The 13,159-nt window shown below is 32.9% G+C and overlaps 1 protein-coding gene across 1 annotated transcript in view; it reads right to left on the reverse strand.

Annotated features, from left to right (window-relative positions):
• Positions 1-13,159, reverse strand: part of TBC1D32 (TBC1 domain family member 32) — a 270,218-nt gene that overhangs the window by 196,466 nt on the left and 60,593 nt on the right. Inside the window, exons 13-15 of the mRNA XM_053592345.1 lie at positions 10,554-10,646; positions 8,290-8,432; positions 5,386-5,513 (exon numbers count right to left, since the gene is read on the reverse strand). Coding sequence (XP_053448320.1) covers positions 5,386-5,513; positions 8,290-8,432; positions 10,554-10,646 — 364 coding nt within the window. The remainder of the gene's footprint in view (positions 1-5,385; positions 5,514-8,289; positions 8,433-10,553; positions 10,647-13,159) is intronic.

Consider the following 13,159-nt stretch of genomic DNA (forward strand, 5'->3'; position numbering starts at 1 on the left):
CACAACAGTACTTCACTGATAAGGGATAGGAGGACCAGATGTACATATGTATTTTTGTGTGTATTGGAGGAAGCAGGGAATACTGATAAATTGTTATAATTAGTCAATGGACAATGACTAAAACTAAAAAATAAAAATATTATAAACATATTATTTGATGAGAGATAAACATTAAAGAAAACAACCAAAACAGCTGAAAGTCTTCTCTGGAGAGCAGGGAAAGAACTGTTGCTTTTTATAATAAGCCTTATGTTCCCTGTGTGCATATATAACTTTGAATCAATGACAGCTCAAATTAAAAATGGACAAATGATATTGAAAGAAACACTACCACCAAGTAAATTAAAATAACCATATCATTTCTCCACAGGAGCAGTGAGACTCTCAAACTCAGTGAGATGACTTTTAAAATATGAATCAAAGTAGTAAACATAACCAAAGCAAGATCTTTCACTCATTAAGTTACCAAAACATTTATAAACTGATTATGAAGTCCGGAAAAGAATATAAAAAAGAAGGGCAATCCTCATACTTCTCATAGACTGCTGGCAAGAAGGCAAAACTCATCAATATTTTGAAAAGTAAGCTAGCAGAACCATTAACATTTTAAATGTACATGCCCTCTGACCCAGCAATTTCATTTTTAGGATGATCCTACTAAAATTAAAAGGGCTAGTATATAAGACATTTGATAAGGAACACATAGAATCCTTTTTGTTTTGAATGGACTAATGGATAAGTTTGTTAAAAATAATAATTACAAAAAAATTGGTTATTATAGCTTATCAAAGAGTGAAATGAATGTTATAAGCAGCACTTGTGGCTCAGTTGGTAAGGTGCCAGCCCCATATACCGAAGGTGGCAAGGTTCAAATCCAGCCCCGACCAAACTGCAACAAAAAAACAGCTAGGCATTATGCTGGGCGCCTATAGTCCCAGCTACTCGGGAGGTGGAGGCAAGAGAATCGCCTAAGCCCAGGAGTTGGAGGTTGCTATGAGCTGTGTGATGCCACGGCACTCTACCAAGGGCACTAAAGTGAGACTCTGTCTCTACAAAAAAAAAAAAAAAAGCCAACGCACTACCTATTCCGTGATACAGTGTTATTTGAGAGAGGTCTTAGTCTACACCCGCACTACCCTCAATATACCCAAACTTATCTGAAAAGCATTTAATGCAACTAAAACAATGTAATCAGTAATTACAACTAATACTGTTACAAAGGTACATTACAAACTTAAGGGCAAGCACTAAAAAGAGTGATAAAAAGAAGTATAATTGATATACTAAAAGAGAAGAGAAAATAGAATCATATAAAATGCTCAAAACCAGATAAGGCAGAAAGAGTGGAAGACGAAACAAAGAACAAGGGCAACAAACAGAAAATAACAAATATGGGATATAAATCCAATTATCAAGAATTACTTTTTTAATGTACTAAACATATAAATTAAAAGACAAAGATGATCAGAGTGTCTTAAAAAACAAGACCCAAGGATATACTGTCACAGAACTTATACAAGATCTATATAAAACTTGTGGATCAAAAGAAGTCTAAAAAGAAAATTAAAATTAAAGCATAACAAGACAATATTTTAAACTAAATAAAAAATGAAAATGTAATTCATCAAAATATGTGAGTTGCAGTAAAAGCCATTGCTCAGAAGGAAATTTATAGCATTCAGATGCATATATTATGAAGTCCTGAAAGTATAATTGGTATACTAAGTTATATCAACTATACTATACTAAAGTATAATTGATATACTAAATTTATAGCATTAGATGCATATATTATAAAGGAAAGATCTAAAACTAATCATCTAAGTTTCTACCATAAAAAACTAGAAAAATAAAAGTGAATTAAATCCAAAGTAAGTAGAAGAAAAGAAAACTTAGAAAATAAATCAATGAAATTGGAAACAGAAAGTCAGGAAAAAAAAAAAAAAAACAAAGCCAGGCGGCACCTGTGGCTCAAAGGAGTAGTGCACTGGTCGGATATGCCGGAGGTGGTGGGTTCAAGCCTGGCCCTGGCCAAAAACAAACAAAAAAAAACCCCACAAAGCCAAAAGCTAGTTCTTCGGAAAGAGAAGTAAACTGATAAGTCTCTAATCGAGTGAACTAAGAAAAAGAGAAGACACATTGTTAAATTAGACACATTACTAATATCAAAAATGAAAAAAGGGGCTATCACTGATGGAAGTGACATTAAAAGGACATCAAGAACAACTCCATGCCCACAAATTTGTTAATAAGATAAATGGACCAATTCCTTGAAAGACACAATCTGCCAAAAGTCACATTAGAACAAATAGACAATCTGCATAGGCCTATATCTATTAGAGAAATTGAATAATCAATAACTTTCAAAATATTAAATACAAAATATGAAGCTGAACTGGATTTACTGGTGAATTCTATCAAACATTTAAAGAGAAATTATAACAGTTTTTTGTAATCCTTTCCGTAAGATAGAAGCAGAAGGAACATTAAGAGGCCAGCACTCCAATAATACCAAACCAGAAAAAGACATTACAACAACCAGAGAATGTTATCTCTCATGGACACAGAAGAAAAATTCTTAATAAATATTGGTGAATTAAAGTCAACAATGTACAAGGAGAATTATATACCATGATCCAAGATTTATTCCAGGTATATAAGACTGATTTAACACTCAAAAATCAATTAATATTATCTGTCACACTAACAGGCTAAAGAAGAAAAAGAAATTATTGCAGTGTATTTGTGGAGGGAAAATCCTAGATACAACCTGAGTTCATTAAAAAAGGAAACGTTTGAATAAATTATGGTAAAGTGATACACAAAAGTATAATCATCTATCAAAATTAAAGTTTTAATCTGTATTCATATAGGAAAATGCCCATGGTTACAAAAAAATCAAATTGCAGAGTACTGTATACAATATGATCCCATTTTTCCACACATCTATAGTGAAATAGAACAGTTACTTCAAAAATGGTGCTAGCAAAACTGGATATTCATATGCAGAAGAATGAAACTGGATCCCGATCTCTCAGCAAATAAAAATCAAATCAAAATAAATTAAAATTTTCAATCTAGGACCTGAAGCTATGAAAATTCTAAAAGCAAACATTGGAGAAACTCTTTGGGACATTGATCTAAGCAAAGATTTCTTGAGAAAGACCTTAGAAGCACAGACAAACCAAAGCAAACAGGGACACACGAGATCTCATCAAAGTACAAACTTCTACACAGTAAACAAAACAATCAACAAAGGCAAGAGACCCACAGAATGCGAGAAAATATCTTCAAACTACACATCTGACAAGAGATTAATAACGACAATAGATGAATAACTCAAAGGAATAAAGCGAAACAATCCTATTTAAAAATGGGCAAAACATCTGACCAGACATTTCTCAAAAGAACACATAAAAATGGCCAACAGGTATATGAAAAAAATGTTTGATAAAATTAGTCAAATCAAAGAGAAGTGCAAATAAAAACTGCATTTAACCCAGTTAAAATGGCCTTTATCAAAAACACAAAAAATAACAAATGCTGCCAAGGATGTGGAGAAAGGGGAACAGTTGTACATTGCTGATGGGAATATAAATTAGAGCAATTACTGTGAAAAATAATATGGGGTTCTTCAAAAAACTAAAAGTAGAACTACCATACAACCCAACAGCCCCACTACCAGGCATATGAGGTCAGACACTTAAGTTCACGAACTCATCCTAGAAAAAGTACTACATGCCTCACTCCAGAATATCAATATAGTTGCCCTGCTCCTCTACCAAGTCCCCAAGGCAGAGATGCATCTGATGCTTGGACAAAACTACTTACCCATTGGTTTTGTTTCCCTGTCCCTGTGTCTGCTGGTCTGTCAGAGCCACTCCTGTCTGTCTATTCCTGGAAAGCTCATCACTACAGACCCTGGTACCTTCCCAGTCTAGGTACTTCCTTTGGGAAGCTATGCAGTTATACACCAACACTTGTGCCTACTCCACACTTCAAAGCAATTTTGGAACTCCTTTTCTGAAATGGCTATCAGAGCTATTGTCATACAAAGTCTAACAATGAAGCTAATGAATTCATGTATACAAAATGCTACATACCTCACTGCTGTATATCATTACAGTCGCCAGACGGTCAAGGGGGGTCCGTCAAAGGTGACCATAGCAATATTCAGCAATGAGGCATGTAGCACTTTTTCTAGGATGAGTTCATGAACTTAACTGTCCTCATATGTCCAAATGAAGGGCAATCAGTACATCAAAATGGTAACTGCACTTTGATATTGACTGCAACACTATTCCTAATAGCTAAGATTTAGAATCAAACTAAGTGTCCATCAACAGCTGAATGAATAGAAAAAAATGTGGTTCATTTCACACAATGAAATATTATTCAACCACAAAAAGGAATGAAATCCTTTAATTCGCAACATGAATAGAATTGGAGAACATTTTGTTACACGAAATAAGCCAAGCACAGAAAAGCAAATTTCACATGTTCTCCTATATGTAGGAGCTAAAAATTAAAACAATTGATCTCATGAAAATAGAGGGTAGAATGATGGTTACTAAAGGCTGGAGGGATAAAGTGGGAATGGTTAATGGGAATGGTTAATGGGAATGGTAAAGTGGGAATGGTTAAAAATACAGTTAGAAATATGGCTCGGCACCCATAGCACAGTGGTTACAGAGCCAGCCACATGCACCGAGGATGATGGGTTCAAACCCAGCCCAGGCCAGCTAAACAACAACAACTGCAACAAAAAAATAGCCAGGCGTTGTGGTGGGTGCCTGTAGTCCCAGCTACTTGGAAGGCTGAGGCAAAAGAATCACTTAAACCCAAGAGTTTGAGGTTGGTGTGAACTCTGAGACCATGACACTCTACCCAGGGCAGTGTAGTCAAACTCTGTCTCAAAAAAAAAAAAAAAAAAAATTAAAAAATATATATATAGTTAGGAATAATGAACAGGTGCTAATATTTGATAGGACAATAGGATGACTAAGGTCAAACACAAGTTATTGCATACTTTAAAATAACGAAGACCCACACTTCGACATGAATGCTATAACCCAACAACAGCCTAAGATGGAGGGGAAAGAGGAGGGGGAGGGGAGAGAGAACCTACTGTTATGTGGTTTTAAAAGTTTACAGGAGAAAATATAGACACCAGATAATGGGGGTAGGAGGAAGACACTATAGAGATTGAATCTTCCCATTCTTATTTTAAAATTATAGACATCAAAGCCTACTCTATTTGCCTCATCCATAATCACAGTGACTGCTTAAAGTTAATAAAGATCATTTAATACATTATTAGTGGCTACTTGGGAAACCTAACTATATCTGGAATTGTTATTCCAGATTTAATGTGTAGATACATACCTTTCTTCTTCTGAAGAGTTCACATTTTCTCCATAAAGAAGTAAAATAAGTCCTTCTTCTACAGATGCAATTCTTGCTAAGATATCAGCTATATGAATTAAAGCTGTCTCAGAGCAATTTGGAGCAGCCTGTCCATTAAAAACGTAACAAGACAAATCATATAATTTTATGAAATGCTAACATATCACAGAATAAAATTCAAGAGTAGGATGCTATCTAATAAAGTTATATTACCACCACCACAATAACAAAACTGAATGATTTGTTTGGCTGCTAAGTAATATGTATGAATTAAATGTGTCATTTGATTATATTCTTTTACCAGCACAGTTGATGAGGCAAATAAATATACATTTTTCACCCAAACTAGTTATTGAGAATTGCTGCCTGTTATAGTTTTATATGTAATTCTGGGTGACAAATTAAATCACCCTTCTTTTTCCATTTTGCCCTTTATTTCCCACCCACTGATTCTTGTAAGTCCAATGTATTTATACACATTTATGGGATCTAACACATCACCATCCTTTCTAATGAATATCATCCCCTTGAATGTAAATCTCACTAGGGACAATCAATTCACAGGCTGACTACAGGCAATAATGTCACTCAATGAGAAAACAGAAAGTAGACTGACATATTTCCTCACTTTTGATTCATAATGGAAGTAATAAAAAATACTTTTGCCAATATATACCAAAATAACACAAAGCAAATATTGAAAACTAGAGAACTATATTAATGCTGGAGTTTATCTACAGTACTATAATTCCTGTTTTTTCTGGGGTCTGCTTATTTACCTGTACCTGTATGAATGCCAATGTATACATTCTCTATAATAAATTTGAAAATAAATTAATGTATGTTGCAATCAATACATTCTAATAATTTGGTAGACTAGCTTAACTAATGATGAGTCAGACATACTCACCTAAAGAAAAAGAAATTTTTCTTTTTCTCACCCTAATTGCATAAGTTTATTACTTTCATAATAAATATTTTTCTTCAAACAACTATTTTACTTAGAAGATTTTCTTTCATTTATATACACGACAGCATATTATATATGTAAGTATATACAAGTATCTATCTATGCTCTCTTATATACATGAGAGCATATTATATATGTAAGTACATAGTATATATTTGTGTATATATGTAATATATGTAACATACATACATATACATACATATATAATATGCTCTCATGTATACAAATACATAAACACAAATATTTTGAAGATTTCTATTCTTTATTTTAAATATTTTTTCTTTAAAGGTCTGTCTCTCCTATTAGAGTAGGCTCCTTAAAAGCAATAAAAACATCTTATTCACTTCTATATCAATACTCAGCACAGAGCTGATGACGTAATAGTGACTTAATGAGTGATGCCAATTTTCTAAAATTAGATAATGACTGTCTAAAATGTGCCGGAGGGCCATCCTCAAGTAATTCAGGCATTATATACCTACAGAAGTATATAAAAGAAATATAGAGTAGGAAAAAGCACCTTTGCAAAGGTGAATTGGGAAGAAATTTTGGAGATAAACTCCAGTCTAAAGAGGAACTTTTCATGTGGACCAAGTTTAAGACTTTCCAGGATAAGAAAAAGTATACAAACATGGGAAGATATAATCCCTTTATTTATAAAATAAAAATTCTCAGTTATAACTGGAATATCTGGAAAATAAACTTAGGGTACAAAAAACTTATTAAATGACAAATTAAAAAATTCTAAATTATTCAGCAAGGACAAACAACAAAAGTTATGTGACGGCCTACTGAGGGATGAGCATAAGAAGAAGATAAAAGCAGAAAGAACACTATAAAACAGATATGAAAAGGCAAAAAGCTTTAACTTTTAAAAGTCATTGCCCAGAAGCCTCAATCTTAGGAGGAGAGGAATATACTACATAACAAATACTGGCAACAGTACCAACTCTGACCCTTGATAAATATTTGACCTTGAACAAGTCACTTCCTTCACCCCCCCATTATAATTATTAAATTATATAATTTAAGGGGTTATACTGTGTAAACTGTGTATCCTGTGCATTCATGGTCTGATTTAAGTTCACAAATTCATCCTAGAAAAAGTGCTATGTACCTCATTGATGAACATCACTATGGTCACCTTCAAATACCCAACCTAGGGAAGCTATGCCAGCACCTAGTCCACCCTTCAAAGCAATTTTGGAACTCTTTTTCAGGAATGGCCATCAGAGCTGCCATCTGACAATTAAGTTCATGAACTCATCCTACAAAAAGTGCTTTGAAGGGTAGACTATGTACCAGTGTTGATGCATAGTTTCCAAGGGGGGTACTTTGAAGGCGACCATAATGATATTCAGCAATGAGGTAAGTAGCATTTTTTCTAGTTTAGTGTGCAAACTTATTTGTCTGACCTCATATATATGTAAAGAGGCATGAATATATTCAAAAGTAGGATTGTATATAAGCCTTATTTTTTAAGTAATACTAGTTCTTCTTAATAGTATACAAACTATATTTGGCTCTTCAGAAAAATAAGGATATTTCCAAAGGCTAGAAAAATGCCATTAAACAAATAACAAACATAACATTCACAAGATATATTAGATTTGCCAAATAAATTCTTAATAGAATAATTTTTCTAAGTTGTTCACAGCAGCAGATCTAAGCCTAATTATAAAAAAAATTAAGATGTTGTATGTACTTTCTCCCTACACTGTCATAACTAATAAATCAAACAACTGCCTAAATTCAACAACAAATAAAAATCTGTATCAGCACAAAATACATTCATATAGAGAAGAGTAATAAAATATTACAAATACTATATCAAATCTAGAAATAAGGTACCATTGAACAGTCACTAATACCCAAGTAAGAAATTCTTTTTCTCTTTAGTAAATAATACCAACCTCACTTCCTTTCATTAAATTATGACTAGGCTGCAGAAGGGCCTCTATTACAGTGTTGTTATATAAGCATTCGATTGCACATTCTTTTTGATCACAGAGTATCCGCAGAACTTCAGTCACCATACTTCCAGGAGAGTAATTCTCTGATAAATAAAACGTATTTTTAAAAATCAAAACATTACATCTAACTGCTCAATTTATGTGTTAGCTAATATTATTGGAAAAGTTCATCATCAGCTCCTTCCCTTTCTCTCCTGTTCTGCTCCCTCCCTTTTTTAAAAACAGGAAGTTCAACATCAAAGTTAAATCAATATTTCAAAAGTCACACCACCCAATGCTCAAAGGATGTATTGTTAAGTTATTACCTGTAACTTAGAGAAATCTCAATGAGTTTATCATACTTTTAAGTTAATAAAAAGCAAGTAAATAAATATTATGAATGACCAAAGACAAGAATATAAGACAATTACTGTTTGACTATAAGACAATTTACTGTTTGACATTAAGTCACTGCTTAATATTAAGGATGTGGTTTAAAGTAAATTCACAACTTTTCTCCTCTTTGACTTTTACTTATATTCATTTTTATTACTTTTCTTAAATAACATTCAGGCCTTAAGCTTTGTGGAAATTAAATGAGTGCCAAAAAAATGAGACAATGGCAAAAAAGAAAGCAAAAGAAAATAAAAACTTTCATGAACTTTTACGGTATACTTTTTGTGTTACCATAAAACCAATGAAAACAATGATTGTTTTTAAGATTTTCTTTTAAGGGTGGCGCCTGTGGCTCAAGGAGTAGGGCACCGGTCCCATATACCGGAGGTGGCGGGTTCAAAAACCACAAAAACCCTGGCCAAAAACCACAAAAAAAAAAAAAGATTTTCTTTTAAAATACAAGATACAGGAACATGGATATACATAAATATAACATGGTTGGAATAGTTCTTGAAACAAATGATATTTAGTTTCCTAATGTACTTTCAGATATTTGACTCAATATTCTCAAACAACGGTGTTTAATGTATAATTGCACTAGTAAGGGGCAATACTAAAAAACTAAGATCAAAGTTGTTAACTCGTGTTACAATATTCCAGACTCTATAAACATTCTGACTTCAAGTCAACATCTAACAAAAAGAAAATGAAAAAGCTTAATTATTTTTCAAAAAACTCCATAAGGAAACCCTGTTTGCAATGAGAGGTGTTTTTGATGAGTATGAGCCACTTATTTATCCAAACATCTACTATTCATTTAGTGCCTACAGTTACTAGGTAATGTAGACAGAGAAGTGAATAACACAAAAACAGTCTACCAGATGGTAAACCAAGACATATTTGTTATACTTGTTAATCAAGTACAACAAAGAAGAACGGCTTCTATCATGAAGGAAGCACAGCATGTTGTAGGAAAATACAGCAGGAGGACCTAAGGTAGTAATTTAGTCAGATAAATGCTATAACAGCACAAAAAAGCCCGTGAACACTGTTAGAATTAATAGAATATAACAATTGTATAGACAAAACTCACTAGTTGATAGATGTATTATAGTACTAATATACAGCCCAAACCACGTTTTCTTTGATTCACCTGAGTTTTTTTTTTGAATTCAAAAATAGAGTATTTGCTAGTTTCATAACACTAAGTCAATGCATTATTGGCATGTTTCATTATTAAGTATTTTACTGCAGAAACTTTTGGTATTCAAATGAAAAAAGTATAAGTTATCTTTTAAATGTTAATATTTTAAAACATTTTCATAAGCCAGTCAAAAGCTGTAAGACTGAATGGCATTTTACGAAAAAAATGAAGTTTTTGTTTCTTTTATTCTTCAAGATAAAAGAAAGAAGAAAGACTCTTAAAAAGAGTAAAGTTTTGGATCTGAGAAGGCTGATCAAAACATCTTGGAAATTATAAAGGGTAGAAAACAGCAAAAAAAAAAAAAAAACACATTAGGACCCATTGATCAAACTTCTCTTAATATCATTTGAGAACATTTTGATCTTAATAAAGAATAATACTAAAATTCTCAGAAAAAAATGATTCCAAATAAAAAGATCATAAATTAGAAACATCTTAAAACATCAATGAACAAAATAAAATTTCATAGCTTACTTCAGGACCACTTTAATTGCTTCTAAATAATAATGTATCTTAATAATATCACTATCAAACTACATCTGTCACTCAAAACATCTAGACAACAGAACACGCAAACATTTGGAGATGTTTTCTATTTTTCTATTTAAAATAGAAGCAGAATTACCTGAATGTGGAGCTGATGTCATCTTTGGACAACTGGGTGAATAATAAATGAGTTGAGTAAACAGAACCAACAGGTCTGTAAGGGATACTGAATCTTTAAAAAGAAAACAAGAAAAGAAAGTCAATTTCCAATATCCACTTACAACTTAAAAAAATTTTACTGAGCTTCGTTTACCTATATTAGTGATTTTAAACCATTACGGTGCATCACAGACGTGTACGATGAGTAGATTTAAGGTGTGCTACAAAAATTTTAAAGACCATTAATTTATTTTCAAAAGAAGGTCAAAGCAAAGTATATTCTTTTTTTCTCTTTTTTGATCAGCATAACTTAAGTGTGCCACGGAAGTCTAACTACAAGTTCAAGTGTGAAAAACACTGATGTATATAACTGCATTTTCATAGAAACTATGGTGTAATTATGCAGAAGGGAATTGTACTTCAATACAAAAAGCTCCAGAGCAAATTAGACATGGCAAGTTAAAAGAGAGCAAACCAAGTGATGCAACAGGTGCTCTGCAAAGGTATAGTTTTACCATTTATTTGAACCAATCACTTTACATAAATCTACAATTAGAAGATATATGAATCTCATAAATAAAGGCTGTCTGAGTTTATTCAATTAGGACTAAAATTCAGCTTAACATATACGCCCAGCTAACTTTTCAACATAGCACAGTAGAACAGGGGTCAGCACACTTTTTCTGTAAAGGACTACATAGTAAATAGTCTAGATTTTATGGCTAAATGGTCTCGGTCACAAATACTTAAGTGGGCTTTACAGCTTAATATAGACATAAGTAATATGCAAATTTATGAATATGGTTGTTTTCCAATAAACCTTCAGTAAATTTATATTTTTCACATATTACAAAACAGCCTAATTATTTCAACAATTTAAAAAAATTATAAGAGAAAAACTATAAATTTATTTTAGGAATCCTCAGATAATAAAGATTCCTAAAATTAAAAAAACTATTCTTAGCTTACAAGTATATAAACTAGATAGTGGGCCAGATTTGGTGAATGAACCATAGTTTAATGACCCTTGCTATAGAAGCTTAGATTAAATTAAGAGATTAGGACAAATCACATATGAAAGCCAGGAGAATGTGGATCTATACTAATGTAGATGATATGTGATATCTGATAGGCCAAAACCTAGAGGTTAAAAGTAAATATACAGTGGTAAATTATAGATGATAGACGTAGAAATTAAATTTAGTAACTTGAAATAGTACCACAAGTATATATCAGTCTTTCTATTTCTGTAAAGTTCAACAATATCTAAAAATGGCAGCTCTTTTATTGAAAATCAATTTTCTGAGTAACCACTATGCCTAGAATTATGTGGTATTACCATGGGGATTATAAGAAATGGATGTAAGGCGGTTTTCTTAAGTATCTGACAAATAATTGGGAAGAAAAGACTTAAGCAATTAAAACTAAGAAAAAGTACAAAAATATATCCAAAATGGATATAATTTACACCAAACTATAGACATTGTGGTCAGATTTTGGTTCACAAGGTAAGGATGGGTTTTACATTCTATAAATTTGTCAGGGGGTCTTCAAAACCATGGCCAGATTCAATGACTCGTTAGGAAGATTCACAACATAGAGATATATTTGTGTCTATGATTTATTACTACAAAAGGACACAAAACAAAAATCAAAGGAAAAGCTGTATAGAGTGAAGTCCACAGCAGGCCAGGCCCAAGCTTCAAATTCCCAGTGGAATCACACAGAACAGAATTTAATTCTCCCAGCAGTGAGTCATGACAACACATGTAGAATGTCCACCAAGAAAGCTCATAGAGACCGGATGTAGAGAGCGAGCTGTGAGGTGGCAAGAGAAAGTCCAGGGGACAAACCCCCTTCTATTGACCCTTTTTAGCAGATAACAACATATTTTCTCTAAGCTTCAACTTTTAACCCAGCAGAAGAAAAACGTGTTTTCCTTCAAACATTAGCTTTTAACTTCACAGCCGCACTTCAAAGAAGGCACGTACATTTTCCAGCTAATCTGGCAGATATGTAGTATTGCCCATATTTTAGAGCTTACACAGTAATAATAGATTATGTTTAATGGGAATTTGTGACTGTTTCTTTTCTCATAATTAAGTTGAAAATGTGTCTTACTTCTTTGAAAAACAATTTTATATTGCCTCCTTAAAAATAAAGCTGTCTGGGCACTCAGGTCCTGGTGATAGAGAAAAAATATCCCTGTCCTTCAGATCCTGTCTTTGCCTCTCCATTCCATCTCTGTCTCTCGTGTTTTTGTCTTTCATATTTTATTTCATCATTTCCTACAAATCCCACTCTGGTTCATTTACTTTTCACACTGGTGTGCGAGAACCCAATACCCCAGGTTTTTATTGGGGGCTGAGCATGTAAGCAAACTCTGCTTGGTATGCACAAAATTCCAAACTCCCATAAGAGAAGCATGTATTCAGCATAAACCATATTGTTTTTACAGACAGTTGGCATTCATCAGTTCTAGGAATAAAAGAAATTTCAAGTTCCCAGATACTAGCCAAGGACCAACCTGGCAAGTGAGCCTTTCTAGGAGAGAGAACAGTCTCAGGGCTGTGGTGTCAACTCTTT

The sequence above is a fragment of the Nycticebus coucang genome, chromosome 5 (genome assembly GCF_027406575.1).
Source record: "Nycticebus coucang isolate mNycCou1 chromosome 5, mNycCou1.pri, whole genome shotgun sequence".
Classification (NCBI taxonomy): Eukaryota; Metazoa; Chordata; class Mammalia; order Primates; family Lorisidae; genus Nycticebus; species Nycticebus coucang.